Source organism: Somniosus microcephalus, chromosome 1 (genome assembly GCF_052327205.1).
Source record: "Somniosus microcephalus isolate GS21.2 chromosome 1, FLI_Smic_1.0, whole genome shotgun sequence".
NCBI lineage: Eukaryota > Metazoa > Chordata > Chondrichthyes > Squaliformes > Somniosidae > Somniosus > Somniosus microcephalus.
In genome coordinates, this window is record NC_140987.1 from 214,547,294 (window position 1) to 214,563,471 (window position 16,178).

Sequence of the window (16,178 nt, forward strand, 5' to 3'; positions counted from 1 at the left end):
CATTTCTAGGCTTTTAACATTGTTGCTCCTAGGGATTGGTCTTTGGGATGTATGAAAGGGCAGTGTGTGTAAGAGGGTTGTTCTAGGGGCTCTGGTCTCCATGTCCAGGTTGTGTGGATTGGATATATTCAGGCTATAATTTGTTGGAATTGGCCTGCCCAGTAATGATGATTGAGATTTGAAAAGCTGAGCGTACTTGTTTGGGGATTTGGTGACATTTGCATTTTATGCCTGCCCAGAGGTATCTGGAGAAGTGCTTGTCAAACACTCAGAACTGTTGGACTAGAACCCTTACTGGCAGCCTCTGAAAAAAGGTAGATGAGGCAGGGGATGGAAATACATTCATTTTTATTATGCTTGCGGTCCCCAGGAGGGATATGGGCACTTTGTTCTATCTGTCCATGTTGGCATATATGCCAGCAAGGGCGGGGGCAGTTTATTTTGTATAGCCTAGTGAGCTGGGCATTACTGTCACGTCTAGGTATTTGAGGCCATATCCTGACCATGCAAAGGGGTATGGTTCTTGAATATGCATAGGGATTCCCTGGGTGAGGAACATGCTATTGATTTTGGAATAGTTGAGCTTGTATCCTGATAGTTGATTTTGTTAATAATTTAGGAGGAGGAGAAAAGGCTCGGCAGCGTCACGCATCCAGAGGAAAGTTGCTCCCTAGAGAACGTATCGACCAACTGCTTGATCCGGGGTGAGTAAACTAGCACTGCTTGGCTAGGTATGTGAAAATGTAAAAATAAAAATGTCTGGCCAAGGAACCCTCAATTTTCTTTAGATCTGTCAGCAATCTAAGAGCGAATGGAATTGACAGCATTAACTAATTCAGGAGATGAGGAATAATAAGGGGAAAAAAACACTAGTGGGCGTAGTCTATAGGCCTCCGAACAGTTGCAACTCTGTTGGACGGAGTATCAATCAGGAAATAGTTGAGGCTTGTAACAAGGGAACATCTATAATTATGGGGGATTTTAACTATCATATTAATTGGACAAATCAAATTGGGCAGGACTGCCTTGAGGATGAGTTCATTGAGTGTATTAGGGATGGGTTTCTTGAGCAGTATGTAACTGAACCGACCAGGGGGCAAGCAACCTTAGATCTGGTCCTGTGTAACGAGACAGGATTAATTAAAAATGTCCTAGTAAAGGATCCCCTTGGAATGAGTGACCATAACATGGTTGAATTCCATATTCAATTAGAGGGTGAGAAGGTTGGATCTCAAACAAGCGTGCTAAGCTTGAATAAAGGAGACTATGAAGGTATGAGAGCGAAATTGAGTAGAGTGGATTGGGAAAATAGATTAAAGGGTAAGATGATACATGATCAGTGGTGTACATTTAAGGAGTTATTTTACAACTTCCAAAAAAAATATATTCCACTGAGAAGAAAAGGGTGTAAAAGAAAAGACAGCCATCCGTGGCTAAGTAAAGAAATTAAGGATAGTGTTAGACTAAAAACAAGGGCATATAAGGTAGCCAAATCGAGTGGGAGGATAGAGGATTGGGAAAAATTTAAAAGACAGCAAAAAATAACAAAAAGATTGATTAAGAAAGGGAAGATAGATTATGAAAGTAAATTAGCAAAAAATATAAAAACAGATAGTAAGAGTTTTTATAGTTATATAAAAAGAAAAAGGGTGGCTAAAGTAAATGTTGGTCCCTTAGAGGATGAGACCGGGAAATTAATGGTGGGAAATATGGAGATGGCAAAAACACTGAATGAATATTTTGTATCAGTCTTTACAGTAGAAGACACGAAGAATATCCCAACACTGGACAAACAGGGGGCTAGAGGGGGGGAGGAGCTAAACACGATCAAAATCACTAAGGAAGTGGCACTCGGTAAAATAATGGGACTCAAGGCGGATAAATCCCCTGGACCTGATGGCGTACATCCTAGGGTCTTGAGGGAAGTGGCAGTAGGGATTGTGGATGCATTGGTAATAATTTTCCAAAACTCCCTGGACTCAGCAAAGGTCCCGGCAGACTGGAAAACTGCTAATGTAACACCCTTATTTAAAAAGGGCAGTAGACAGAAGGCTGGAAACTATAGACCGGTTAGCCTAACATCTGTGGTAGGTAAAATTTTGGAGTCCATTATTAAGGAGACAGTAACAGGACATTTGGATAAACGAAATTTAATAGGACAAAGTCAGCATGGTTTTATGAAGGGGAAGTCATGTTTGACAAATTTGCTAGAGTTCTTTGAGGAAGTAACATATAGGGTGGATAAAGGGGAACCAGTGGACGTAGTGTATTTAGACTTCCAAAAGGCATTTGACAAGGTGCCACACAAAAGATTATTGCTTAAGATAAAAAATCACAGGATTGGGGGTAATATTCTGGCATGGATAGAGCATTGGCTATCTAACAGAAGGCAGAGAGTTGGGATAAATGGTTCATTCTCAGACTGGCAATCAGTAACTAGTGGTGTTCCGCAGGGGTCAGTGCTGGGTCCCCAACTCCTTACAATCTATATTAACGATTTGGAGGAGGGGACCGAGTGTAACATATCAAAGTTTGCAGATGATACTAAGATGGGAGGGAAAGTAGTGAGTGAGGAGGACATAAAAAACCTGCAAGGGGACATAGACAGGTTAAGTAAGTGGGCAGAGATTTGGCAGATGGAATACAATACTGGAAAGTATGAGGTTATGCACTTTGGCAGGAAAAATCGTAGAGCAAGTTATTATCTTAATGGCAAGAAACTGGAAAGTACTGAAGTACAAAGGGATCTGGGGGTCCTGGTGCACGAAACTCAAAAGGTTAGTATGCAGGTGCAGCAAGTGATTAAGAAGGCCAATGGAATGTTCGCTTTCATTGCTAGGGGGATAGAATATAAAAATAGGGAGGTATCGCTTCAGTTCTACAAGGTATTGGTGAGACCGCACCTGGAATACTGCATACAGTTTTGGTGTCCATACTTAAGAAAAGACATACTTGCTCTCGAGTCAGTACAAAGAAGGTTCACTCGGTTAATCCCGGGGATGAGGGGATGGACATATGAGGAGAGGTTGAGTAGATTGGGACTCCACTCATTGGAGTTCAGAAGAATGAGAGGCGATCTTATTGAAACATATAAGATTGTGAAGGGGTTGGATCGGGTGGATGCGGGGAGGATGTTCCCGATGATGGGTGAAACTAGAACTAGGGGGCATAGTCTTAGAATAAGGGGCTGCTCTTTCAAAACTGAGATGAGGAGGAACTACTTCACTCAGAGGGTGATAGGTCCATGGAATATGCTGCCCCAAAAAGCTGTAGAAGCTACATCATTACATAAATTTAAAACAGAAATAGACAGTTTCCTAGAAGTAAAGGGAATTAAGGGTTACGGGGAGCGGGCAGGAATTTGGACATGAGTCTAGGTTCGGATCGGTCATGGCCCTGTGGGTAGCGGAGCGGGCCCAGAGGCCGTGTAACCTGATCCTGCTCCTATTTCGTGTGTCTAATTCTGTTAGATTCAGGAGATGGTTCTGTGATAGTTGATTGGCGGTTAGGATCAGATCAGCCATGATCTTATTGAATGGCGGAGCAGGCTCGCGGGGCCGATTGGCCTACTCCTGCTCCTATTTCTTATGTTCTTATGTACTTCACAGTTGAAGGCTGATGTATTGAACTCAGTAGAGAAAATAACCTGTAGGAATAACAGTCCTTTTTTGCCCTTTACAGAAAAACTCAAAAGGACCTTGTATATTTAGAACCTTGTAGATTCTGACAACACCAAGTTAGCAATCTGACTTTTTTATTGGTCTTAGGCAAGCTAAATAGGAACAGCCTGCTTACAAGTTTACATTGACTAAATTGAAGGGTAGTGTTCTAGAATTAATTTAATACACTCTCTAAAGCGCTTTGGGACGTCCCATGGTCGTGAAAGGTACTACACAAATGCAAGTCTTTCTTTTAAAGCCAGTTCTAAGTTTCTAGAGATTAATAAATGGAATATCTCACTGATGATGTAGCGAGGATTTTCTGCTCCCCTTTTACACGATTTGGTGGACTTCAAAGTATGGCTGCCCAGATATGGACAGGTATATTCAAAGTTGGGGTTAACGACAGTCATGTCATCTGTTAAATTTTCCATCGTTACTGCCGTTATAATTCTGGATGCATGGAATGTCAGCATGTTACCAGCATTCAGGTTGCTATGGTGGGTGGGAGGGTATTTATAACAAAAGGCTCCCTAAACGAGTGCAGTTGTTTGCTGGGTGACCAATTGCATTCCTACGCTGCGCAAATTTTAATTTCTTTTCACAAGTTGGTCCTTTTCTTCAGGTAGCCAAGCTTGCCTGTAGCAGCCATTTTCCTGGCTCACCTATCCAGACAGGGTCCCTGATGCAGGCAGGAATCTCATCGTGAACCTGCTATAAGTATGGAAATGAAGTTAGCCACCAAAAATTTGCTGGGGTCAGTAGTAATTGAGGTGGGTGGGTGGGCAAATAGCCCGTTCATGGTATGGTAACCATGGGGACATGATACTGGACTAGCTACCAGAAGTCGTGAGTTCAAATCCCACCATAGCAAGTTCTCAAACTGAATTCAATAAATACGGTAATTATGGGCTAGCACCAGAAAAATAAGCATGAAAGCTTCCAGATTGTCATAAAAACCAACTGGTCCACTAATGTCCTTCAGGGAAGGGAGTCTAACCCCTTACCTGGTCAGGCTACATGTGATTCCAGTCTCACACTATGTGATAGATTAGCACCCTAATGTTAGTTGTGGCCTAGCAAACCACCCAGTTGTAAACATTTGGTACAAAGTTCAATGTTAACAAGAAAATTGGATGGATCTGTTGACAACGTTCCAACAATCAGATCAGGAAATTATCGCTGAGTCACTATCGTGGAATTCCCTACTATTGTAGGAGCATCATCACCAAGAAGTCTGCAGCAGTACAATTCCACCACCATCTCCTCAGGGCAACTAGGGATGCGCAATAAATGCGGCCTTTGTCGCCCACATCCTGAGAATTTTTTTTTAAAGTGGAAAATCTTGCCAAGTAATTCTAAAGCAGTATTAACATGTATGAGAGACCTCTTAATTCATTTCACCTGGCTTTCTGGAAAGGTGTATTTGGATTCATGTTCATTATTAATTATTTTATGGTGGATTTGTAATTTTGGTACTAAGTCACCCTTTCATAACAATGACTCAATTAAGAGAAGTGGTGTACAGCCAATTTTTTTGATACACTGTAGCCAGGGCAAGAGTCAGTAGTTTGTTTGCATCTTTTAAATTTCAAGGACTTGATACAACACACGTGCTGTACTACTAAACTAAACTAATTAAAAAAAAAATTAACATTTAAGGTCAAAACATACAAATATTGGTTTATAGGAGGTAAAAGATGTAAAGAAATAGCTCAAGTAAAGTTCTGACTGCTTCTGATGGTTCAATAATAGCATCAGAATAATACTTGTATTTATATAATGCCTTCGCACTGAAACATTTTTAAAGTGTTTCACACAATGAATTACAACCATTCTGTGGCAGCAGTGACCCACAAACAACCACGGGTGATCCGTTAATCTGTTTTAAAGTGGTATTGAGTGAGGGTGGAATGTTGCCCATGATAGAGGGAGAATTCCTTGCTCTTCTTTGAATAGTGCTATGGGATCTATAACATTCACCCAAACCACTGGATCAGGCATACGGGACCTCGGTCTAATGTCCCACGTACAGCATCTCCAAAAATGTAGTGCTCCCTCAGCATTGCACTAGAATGTTAGCCTACAATATGCACGCCAGTTCTGGTGTAGGGCATGACACCACACCCTTCTGACTGAGAAGTGAGGGTGCTACCAGTAATGTAACAATACAAATGTCTTTTAGGAATAAAGAGTTGTATTTTTTCCTATCTGCTGATCAGTTTTTTTGTAGCTGACAATCCTGATAGAGATGCTGGTGATGGAGAGGTAGAATCTTGTTGAAAAATGCAGGACGGTAAATGCATACTAGATTTTGCCTTTAAAAGAACCTCTTTTTATAAAAAAAAAAAAAAAAAAACTTTTTCTTGTAATTTATCTTATTGAAATTTATACCCCAATTTTGATCTGCTGGGTCTTGACTTTATTGCCTACATGCACCCTGTATTCTGAGCAGAGTCCAAAGAAAAGAATTGTCCTCTTAAATGTTTTTTTAACCCTTGTACTGGCAATATAAATTATTTAGAATTTCCAAATGTTGATATTCAAGATTAATACGGACATAACCATCACCATAATTTAAGTAGTTCTCTTGTTAAGTTTCTTTGTGTCATAGGTTTTTCATCTCCATAAAGAACATCAGTATTGCCCCACCCCTGAGAATATTTTGAATATGTTGAGTGAAGATAAAAAAAATTGGTGTATACTAGGCTTTTAATTCCATTGTAATTCTGCCACAGTACTAAAAAAAAGTTGCCTTGTTATATCCTCGTGTGAAGGATATGACTGTATTTGGCAATGGTGACTTCGCACAGAAGTCTGTTATATAGTTAATAATGTAAATACTAGCTGGTTATTAACTATCGCTCTTATTTCTAATTTATTGAGCTTGTATCATTTAAAAAAAGTAGACAACGGGCTGAAGTTTAACCTTTGGTTCAGATAACATCTAGAAACTATGGTATTAACTTCTTAATTAAATTGCAGTCTTACTCCCAACCATCTAAGGTTCTAAATCATTTGTTACACTGCAAATGAATTAAAAGATGCTTAAGAATGAATAGTGTTTTTGATTGACTCTGAGGAAATTGTTTCAGTATAGGTTTCTGCGTGTGCTGCTGCTTGTGAAAATTAGCCACACTGTACAGTTACTGCTTTTTCTGCTGCTACAGAAAGTTTCAATCTGCACTGCTGATAGTCTTTGAAACCCAATCGTTGGTTACAAGCATCTGTCTTTAACAGCAGTGTCCATTATATGGCTGAAATGGGTTTGAAATTGTGGAGCATGTTTTAATCTCCGGGGAAGCGGACTATGGACTCATTCCTGTTTCTAAATTGTAATACCACGACAATGTCGGAACTGATAAAGGGAAAAAGCACTTGGCATATTTATCAATATTGTCATGTGGTGAATGACTGCAAAGAGCAAACTGAAAATAACTTTCAACATACAACCTGAGCTGTTCCTGAGACAGTGAGAAGCTTGCATAATGACAAGCATTCACAATTGCTCTTTTAATTTTTCCCTCATTAACTGATTTTCTGTGTGTTTGCTTGCTGGTATTCTGGGGCCTGGAGCATATTGTGGTGTTTAACATGGTCTTATTTCAAGCTGGGGAGTGCAGTACAGAATGACCTCTGGGGAGGTAGGCACTTACCCGTTCAATAGCTCAGGGGATTCAGTGAACTGTGAGGGCATTCTTCTTTAAATCTTCTCCTGTACGTATCGTTTTGAAGGTGCGGTGTCCAAAATTCTGCACAGGAATATAATTGTGGTGTTATCAGTGAAATTTACAAGGCTTTATATATTAAAAAAGAAGTTTTGAATTAGGTTCAGATGCTGTTACATTGATTACAATATATTTTTTACTTAGTTGGCAACAGCCTCATACTAACTGGATCATTTCGTCAATAGTTAATTTCTGAAACAATATCCAGTCACTGCATTTTTCATGTACCAGTGGCAATTACTTTATGTTTACCATACTAAATTTCATCTGGCTTTTCCTGAGCATATTCACTTAGAATCATAGAAATTTACGGCACAGAAAGAGGCTATTCAGCCCATCGTGTCTGTGCCGGCCAAAAAAGAGCTATCCAGCCTAAATCCCACTTTCCAGCTCGTGATCCGTAGTCTTATAGGTTATGGCACTTCTAGAGCATATCCAAATACTGTTTAAATGCGATGAGTGTTTCTGCCTCTACCACCCTTTCAGGCAGTGAGTTCCAGACACCCACCATACTCTGGGTGGAAAAAAGTTCTCCTCAACTCCCCTCTAATCCTTCTACCAATTACTTTAAATCTGTGCCCCCTGGTTATTGTCCTCTCTGCTACGGGAAATAGGTCCTTCCTATCCACTCTATCTAGGCCCCTCAAAATTTTATACACCTCAATTAAGTCTCCCTTTCACCTCCTCTGTTCCAAAGAAAACAACCCAGCCTTTGCAATCTTTCCTCATAGCTAAAACTCTCCAGTCCTGGCAACATCCTTGTAAATCTCATCTGTACCCTCTCTGGTGCAGTCACACGTAAATCTCCTCTGTACCCTCTCTACCCTCTAAGTTGTCTAGATCCTTATGAATGCTATCAATCTCCCTATACTGTTCCTGGCCTTATGGCATCAGGAAATTGCACACTACTCAATATCATACATTCCCCATCTCATTTTAGTAGGGTAAATAAAGAGTGAACCCAGAACAAACTCCAAAAAAACTTCAATAGAGATTGCCTCGTTTCTCTCTTCCATCCCTTACAGTACCATGTCCAATTATTATTACTTTGTTATTAATACAATTTCTAATCCAGCATCTTGTGTTTTAAATTCAGATTTTCAATGTTCCTGGTTTTTCTTAACTCTTGCATGGTTACATTGTTTCAGTGTGGTGGACTATATTGGCATTTCAAAAAACTGGGTTTGCAATTCTTGTATATCCTACAGAGAACTAGTCTGTCTTGGAAAAAGCTGGTTTATCTAGGATTTTACTTTTTCTCTTTAATCAGTGGTTCTCTTTACATTTAATCTTATAGTGGGTAGTTTTTCCAGCGTGTTTCATATGTGCAAATTATTGAGGAGTTATACGGTGAAATTTTGTTCTCTTAAAGGGGGGATCACTGTCAGTACAATTTTGACCAATCAGTTGACAGTTACGATTAACATCCTGTGTATGTGTGTTTATATTTTTTAAAATATATATTTTTGTTTACGTGACAAATACTGTTAGGATAATCGGGGAAACTGGGTGGGGGTGGTGCGGTACTGGATGGCAAAGTCAGGGAACTGAACTAACATTAATTAAGAACATAACATAAGAAATAGGAGCAGGAGTAGGCCAATCGGCCCCTCGAGCCTGCTCCACCATTCAATAAGATTATGGCTGATTTGATCCTAACCTCAAATCTACCATCATTCTCCATCCCACCCGAACCCATGTGATCTCCCGGGAGAGGCGAAAAACCAGATTAAAAAAAACCCAATGGCCAATTTGGGAGAAAAAATCTGGGAAATTCCTCTCCGACCCATCTAGACGATCGAAACTCGTCCAGGAGACCACTCTGTCCCTATATTTTCTACAGTACTTACCTTCTGTAAAAGACGATCTCCACCCCAGCCAGGAACAGGAATAGAACCATCTCCTGAAATCTAACAGAATTAGAACACCAGAAGTAGGAGCAGAACCAGGCTACACGGCCCCTGGGCCCGCTCCGCTACCCACAGGGCCATGACCATTCCGAACCTAGACTCATGTCCAATTTCCTGCCCGCTCCCTGTAACCCTTAATTCCCTTTACTTCTAGGAAACTATCTATTTCTGTTTTAACTTCATTTAATGATGTAGCTGCCACAGCTTTCTGGGGCAGCAAATTCCACAAACCTACTACCCTCTGAGTGAAGAAGTTTCTCCTCATCTCAGTTTTGAAAGAGCAGCCCCTTATTCTAAGATTATGCCCCCTAGTTCTAGTTTCCCCCATCATTGGGAACATCCTCACCGCATCCACCCGATCAAGTCCCTTCACAATCTTATATGTTTCAATAAGATAGCCTCTCATTCTTCTGAACTCCAATGAGTAGAGTCCCAATCTACTCAACCTCTCCTCATATGTCCACCCCCTCATCCCCGGGATTAACCGAGTGAACCTTCTTTATACTGACTCGAGAGCAAGTATGTCTTTTCTTAAGTATGGACACCAAAACTGTATGCAGTATTCCAGGTGCAGTCTCACCAATACCTTGTACAACTGCAGCAATACCTCCCTGTTTTTATATTCTATCCCCCTAGCAATAAAAGCCAACATTCCATTGGCCTTCTTGATCACTTGCTGCACCTGCATACTAACCTTTTGAGTTTCGTGCACCAGGACCCCCCAGATCCCTTTGTACTACAGTACTTTCCAGTTTCTTGCCATTAAGATAACTTGCTCTATGATTTTTCCTGCCAAAGTGCATAACCTCACACTTTCCAGTATTGTATTCCATCTGCCAAATCTCTGCCCACTTACTTCTCTGCCTGTCTATGTCCCTTTGCAGTTTTTTTATGTCCTCCTCACTCACTACTTTCCCTCCCATCTTTGTATCATCTGCAAACTTTGATATGTGACACTCGGTCCCCTCCTCCAAATCGTTAATATAGACTGTAAAGAGTTGGGGACCTAGCACTGACCCCTGCGGAACACCACTAGTTACTGATTGCCAGTCTCAGAATGAACCATTTATCCCAACTCTCTGCTTTCTGTTAGATAGCCAATCCTCCACCCACGCCAGAATATTACCCCCAATCCCGTGATTTTTTATCTTGAGCAATAATCTTTTGTGTGGCACCTTGTCAAATGCCTTTTGGAAGTCCAAATACACTACGTCCACTGGTTCCCCTTTATCCACCCTGTATGTTACTTCCTCAAAGAACTCAAGCAAATTTGTCAAACATGACTTCCCCTTCATAAAACCATGCTGAGTTTGTCCTATTAAAGTATGTTTATCCAAATGTCCCGTTACTGTCTCCTTAATAATGGACTCTAAAATTTTACCAACCACAGATGTTAGGCTAACAGGTCTATAGTTTCCAGCCTTCTGCCTACTACCTTTTTTAAATAAGGGTGTTACATTAGCAGTTTTCCAATCTGCCGGGACCTTTGCTGAGTCCAGGGAGTTTTGGAAAATTATTACCAATGCATCCACAATCTCTACCGCCACTTCCCTCAAGACCCTAGGATGTAAGCCATCAGGTCCAGGGGATTTATCCGCCTTGAGTCCCATTATTTTACCAAGTACCACTTCTTTAGTGATTTTAATTGTATTCTTAGTGTCCTCTACCGTAAAGACTTATACAAAATATTTGTTCAGCGTTTTTGCCATCTCCATGTTTCCCACCATTAATTTCCCAGTCTCATCCTCTAAGGGACCAACATTTACTTTAGCCACCCTTTTTCTTTTTATATAACTATAGAAACTTTTGCTATCTGTTTTTATATTTTTTGCTAATTTACTTTCACAATCTATCTTCCCTTTCTTAATCAATCTTTTAGTTATTTTTTGCTGTCTTTTAAAGAGTTCGCAATCTTCTATCCTCCCACTAGATTTGGCTACCTTATATGCCCTTGTTTTTAGTCGGATACTATCCTTAATTACTTTACTTAGCCACGGATGGCTATCTTTTCTTTTACACCCTTTTTTCCTCAGTGGAATATATATTTTTTGGAAGTTGTAAAATAACTCCTGAAATGTACACCACTGATCATGTACCGTCTTACCCTTTAATCTATTTTCCCAGTCCACTCTAATCACTCCGCTCTCATACCTTCATAGTCTCCTTTATTCAAGCTCAGCACGCTTGCTTGAGATCCAATCTTCTCACCCTCTAATTGAATATGGAATTCAACCATGTTATGGTCACTCATTCCAAGGGGATCCTTTACTAGGACATTTTTAATTAATCCTGTTTCATTACACAGGACCAAATCTAAGGTTGCTTGCCCCCTGGTCGGTTTAGTTACATACTGCTCAAGAAACCCATCCCTAATACACTCAATGAACTCATCCTCAAGGCTGCCCTGCCCAATTTGATTTGTCCAGTTAATATGATAGTTAAAATCCCCCATAATTATAGCTGTTCCCTTATTACAAGCCTCAACTATTTCCTGATTAATACTCCGTCTAACAGAGTTGCAACTGTTCGGAGGCCTATAGACTACGCCCACTAGTGTTTTTTTCCCCTTATTATTCCTTATCTCCAACCAAACTGTTTCACTATCCTGCTCCTTTGACCCAATATCATTTCTCTGTATTATAGTGATTCCTTCCTTTATTAACATAGCCACCCCACCTCCCCTTCCTTCCTGCCTGTCCTTCCTGATTGTTAAATAACCTGGTATGTTTAATTCCCAGTCATGGTCACCCTGCAGCCATGTTTCTGTAATGGCCACAAGATCATACCCATATGTAGTTATTTGTGCCGTTAACTTGTCCATTTTGTTACGAATGCTACGTGCATTCAGATAAAGAACTTTCAAATATGTTTTGTGACACTTAGTTCCTGTTTTTTCCCCTTTTACTGTTTTACCTTTTACTCCATACCTTCTGTCTCTTCCTGACATGCTCTGTTTTTTAATTCCCCCACTGCTACCTAAGTCTATGACCTTCTCTGTTGTCATTTTTATTATTTGCTCTCTAGAAACCTCCCCCCCACTAATTAGTTTAAAGCGCTCTCTGCAGCCCTAGTTATATGATTCGCCAGGACTCTAGTCCCAGCACTGGCCAAGTGAAGTCCGTCCCAACGGAACAGCTCCCTCCTGTCCCAGTACTGGTGCCAGTGTCCCAAGCAGCAAAACCCATTTTTCTCACACCAGTCTTTGAGCCATGCATTTAACTCTTTAATTTTATTTATCCCAGCCAAATTCGCTCGTGGCTCAGGTAATAATCCACCCTTGAGGTGCTGTTTTTTAATTTGACCCCTAGCTGCTCATACTCCTTTAACAGAACCTTCTTCCTTGTCCTATCTACGTCGTTTGTACCAACATGGACCACGACAACTGGATCCTCCCCCTCCCACTCCAAGTTTCTTTCCAGCCCAGAAGAGATGTCCTTAACCCTGGCACCGGGCAGACAACACAGCCTTCGGGACTCCCGCTCTTGACTGCAGAGAACCCTATCTATCCCCCTAATGATACTATCCCCTACCACTACAACATTTCTTTTTACTCCCCCCACTTGAATGGCCCCCTGTTCTACGGTGCTGTGGCCAGGTTGCTCATCCCCCCTGCAGTCCCCGCTCTCGCCCTCACAGGGAGTAAGAACCTCGAACCTGTTTGACAAGAGCAAGGGCTGCAGCTCCTTCAACACTACCTCCTGGATCCCTGTACCTGCCTCACTCATAGTCACACCGTCCTGTCCCTGACCACGGACTACATCTGCATTAATTAATTTCATAGGTGTGACCACCTCCTGAAACATAGAGTCCAGGAACTTCTCCCCCTCCCTGATGTGTCGCAGTGTCTGAAGCTCGGTCTCAAGCTCTTTAACACGGAGCCCGAGTTCCTCCAGCAGCAAACACTTATCGCAAATGTAATCACCGTGAGCCTCAATGGGGTCCACCGGCTCCCACATTTCGCAACAGTAACACATCAGCCGTTCACCCATTTCTATGTACAGGAAACTTTGTGCTATCCGGAGGTCAGCTATCTGGCAATCTGGAGCCACCGGCAAAAATCAGCAGCCCTTTTTAATTCTTTTTGTTTGTTTTTTTTGCTTTGTTTGAACAGTCAAGCTGTGCAAGGTCTGTAGCTGTAGCAACAGCTTCAGCTACAGAGCTTTAGGGCCACACCCGAGTGTTTAGAAGCTGTTGCTAAGCAACAGTGTTTGTTGTCAAATACGGAGATAAGAATCTCCGTATCTCTCAACATTAACTCTGGAGAGTACGGCAGTTTTCAGGCAACGGCAGCAGCTCGGTCCCGTGGGTGCCGGATAGCACAAAGTTTCCTGTAATTAATTACATTTCTTATTATTAGTTATGAAGACCCTCTGCCCCGATATAGATGATAATATCACACCACTATTTAATTACAGCTTGGGTGTTTTGATACTCATGTTATTTTAACTATGTGTTAATTCAAGCCGCTCACATTGTCAGGCTGTTTCACTTCTCTAAGCCAGTTTATATTTATAGTTTGTTTTATTGATAACTTGTTCTTGGTACATTAGTAATCCCTCATCTTCAGTCCTGAAGGGCTTGTGCCCCTACTGCAATGGAGGTTTATGCCTAGAACTCTATTAATTCTCTTTCTGATCAGCCACTAGATGGTATAAATTACTGCTTAGTACCTACTGCCTGGACTGATTTTATTTCCCTTCCTTCTGGCAGAAAACACTGGTCTCTGCTTGATATTCTTCCACTAGTGGGGCTCAGATCAGGAATGAAAGGAATCTAGCCAGTACTGTCTGACTCTGTAGCACTGAGCGTTAGTGTCCTAACACTTACTTGCATCATTTAGTGTACATGAACAAAATATTCCAACCCCCTTTCACAAAAACATAAATAGATGAAAGAATATTAAAGTAGGAATATCCATTATAGGAAGGATGTGATTGCACTAGAGGGGGTGCAGAGGAGATTTACAAGGATGTTGCCTGGGCTGGGGAATTTTAGCTATGAGGAAAGATTGGATAGGTTGGGATTGTTTTCTTTGGAACAGAGGAGGCTGAGGGGAGACGTAATTAAGGTGTGTAAAATTATTAGGGGCCTAGATAGAGTGGATAGGAAGGACCTATTTTCCTTAGCAGAAGGGTCAATAACCAGGGGGCATAGATTTAAAGTAATTGGTCAGAGGTTTAGAGGGGATTTGAGGAGAATTTTTTTCACCCAGAGGGTGGTGGGGGTCTGGAACTCACTGCCTGAAAAGGTGGTAGAGGCAGAGGCCCTCATCACATTTTAAAAGTACTTGGTTATGCACTTTAAGTGCCGTAACCTACAAGGCTATGGACCAAGAGCTGGAAAGTGGAATTAGGGTGGATAGCTCTTTGTTGGCTGGCACGGACAAGATGGGCCGAATGGCCTCCTGTGCTGTAAATTTCTATGATTCTAGATCATAATTTTTTAAAACTGTTAAATACTAATGCTTTCCCATTTCATGATGAAAGACTTGGTAGAAAAAGAACTTGCATTTCATGTCCTCAGGAAGCCCAAAAGAGCTTCACAGCCAATTAATTACTTTGAAGTGTAGTCACTGTTGTTTTGTAGACAAAACACTATAGCCAATTTGTGTATGTTAAGATCCTACAAACAACAAAGGATCCAGGTAATGACCAGGCGATGTATTATCGGTAGCTAGAAGGGCGTTTTGAGCATGTTAGAATTATTTTGTTTTTAATTTGACAGATCACCATTCTTGGAGTTTTCACAGTTTGCGGGTTATCAGCTGTATGGCGAGGAGGAGGTACCAGCAGGGGGTGTCATCACAGGCATTGGAAGAGTATCAGGGTAAGTATTAAATTTCAGTTGGCCCTTTTCTTTTCCTATCTTCCTCCTTTAAAGAGGTTTTATGGAAAAATGTTCAAGATACCCTACGTAAGAAAGAGGGGGTGAGTTTGAGGTGGTAATGAGGCACTGTCCTTGTGGTTGTCCATGACGGCTGCGAATATTAAGCAATTCATTATCTCAAAACAGCAGCAGGATTGTCGAGATGCATGGAGGGCCAAAAGAGAAGGCGCTGAGACCTTAAAGAGGATAGGCAGCTTGTTGAGGAGCTCGGGGAGGAACTTCGGCTCAGAGTTGATGAGCTGGAGTCCGAGCTTCAGACACTGCGACACATTAGGGAGGGGAAGTGTTACCTGGACACTCTGTTCCAGGAGGCAGTCAAACCCACTAGAATAATTACTTCCAATTTGGCCCACGGTCAGGGATAGGAGGGTGTGACTACAAGCGAGGCAGGTATTGGGATCCAGGAGGTGGTAGTGGAGGAGCCTCAGCCCTTGGCCTTGTCCAACAGGTACGAGATTCTTGCTCCCTGTGTGGACGAGGCCAGGGACTGCAGGGAGGATGAGCAAACTGACCACAGCACCATGGTACAAGGAGCCATTCAAGTGGGGGGAGCAAAAAGAAATGTTGTAGTGATTGGGGACAGTATATTGAGGGGGATAGATACTGTTCTCTGCAGCCGAGAGCATGAGTCCCGAAGGCTGTGTTGCCTGCCCGGTTAAGGACATCTCCTCTGGGCTGGAGAGGAACTTGGAGTGGGAGGGGGGAAGATCCAGTTGTCATGGTCCACATAGGCACCAATGACATAGGTAGGACAAAGAAAGAGGTTCTGCTGAGAGAGTATGAGCAGCTAGGGGCTAAATTAAAAAGCAGAACCACAAAGGTAATAATCTCTGGATTACCACCTGAGCCATGAGCGAATTTGCATAGGGTAAATAAGATCAGAGAAATGAAAGAGTGGCTCAAAGACTGGTGTGGGAGAAATGGGTTTCAATTTGTGCGGCACTGGGATAAGAGGGAGCTGTTCCGTTTGGACGGGCTTCACTTGAACCATGCTG

The 16,178-nt window shown here is 41.7% G+C and overlaps 1 protein-coding gene across 2 annotated transcripts in view; it reads left to right on the top strand.

Moving 5' to 3' along the window:
* mccc2 (methylcrotonyl-CoA carboxylase subunit 2) overlaps window positions 1-16,178 on the top strand; it is a 221,402-nt gene that overhangs the window by 19,161 nt on the left and 186,063 nt on the right. Inside the window, exons 3-4 of one of the 2 annotated variants that reach the window (XM_085989927.1) lie at window positions 620-704; window positions 15,022-15,123. In XM_085989927.1, the coding sequence (XP_085846053.1) occupies window positions 620-704; window positions 15,022-15,123 (187 nt within the window). The remainder of the gene's footprint in view (window positions 1-619; window positions 705-15,021; window positions 15,124-16,178) is intronic. The other variant, XM_085989936.1, reaches the window with a different exon arrangement.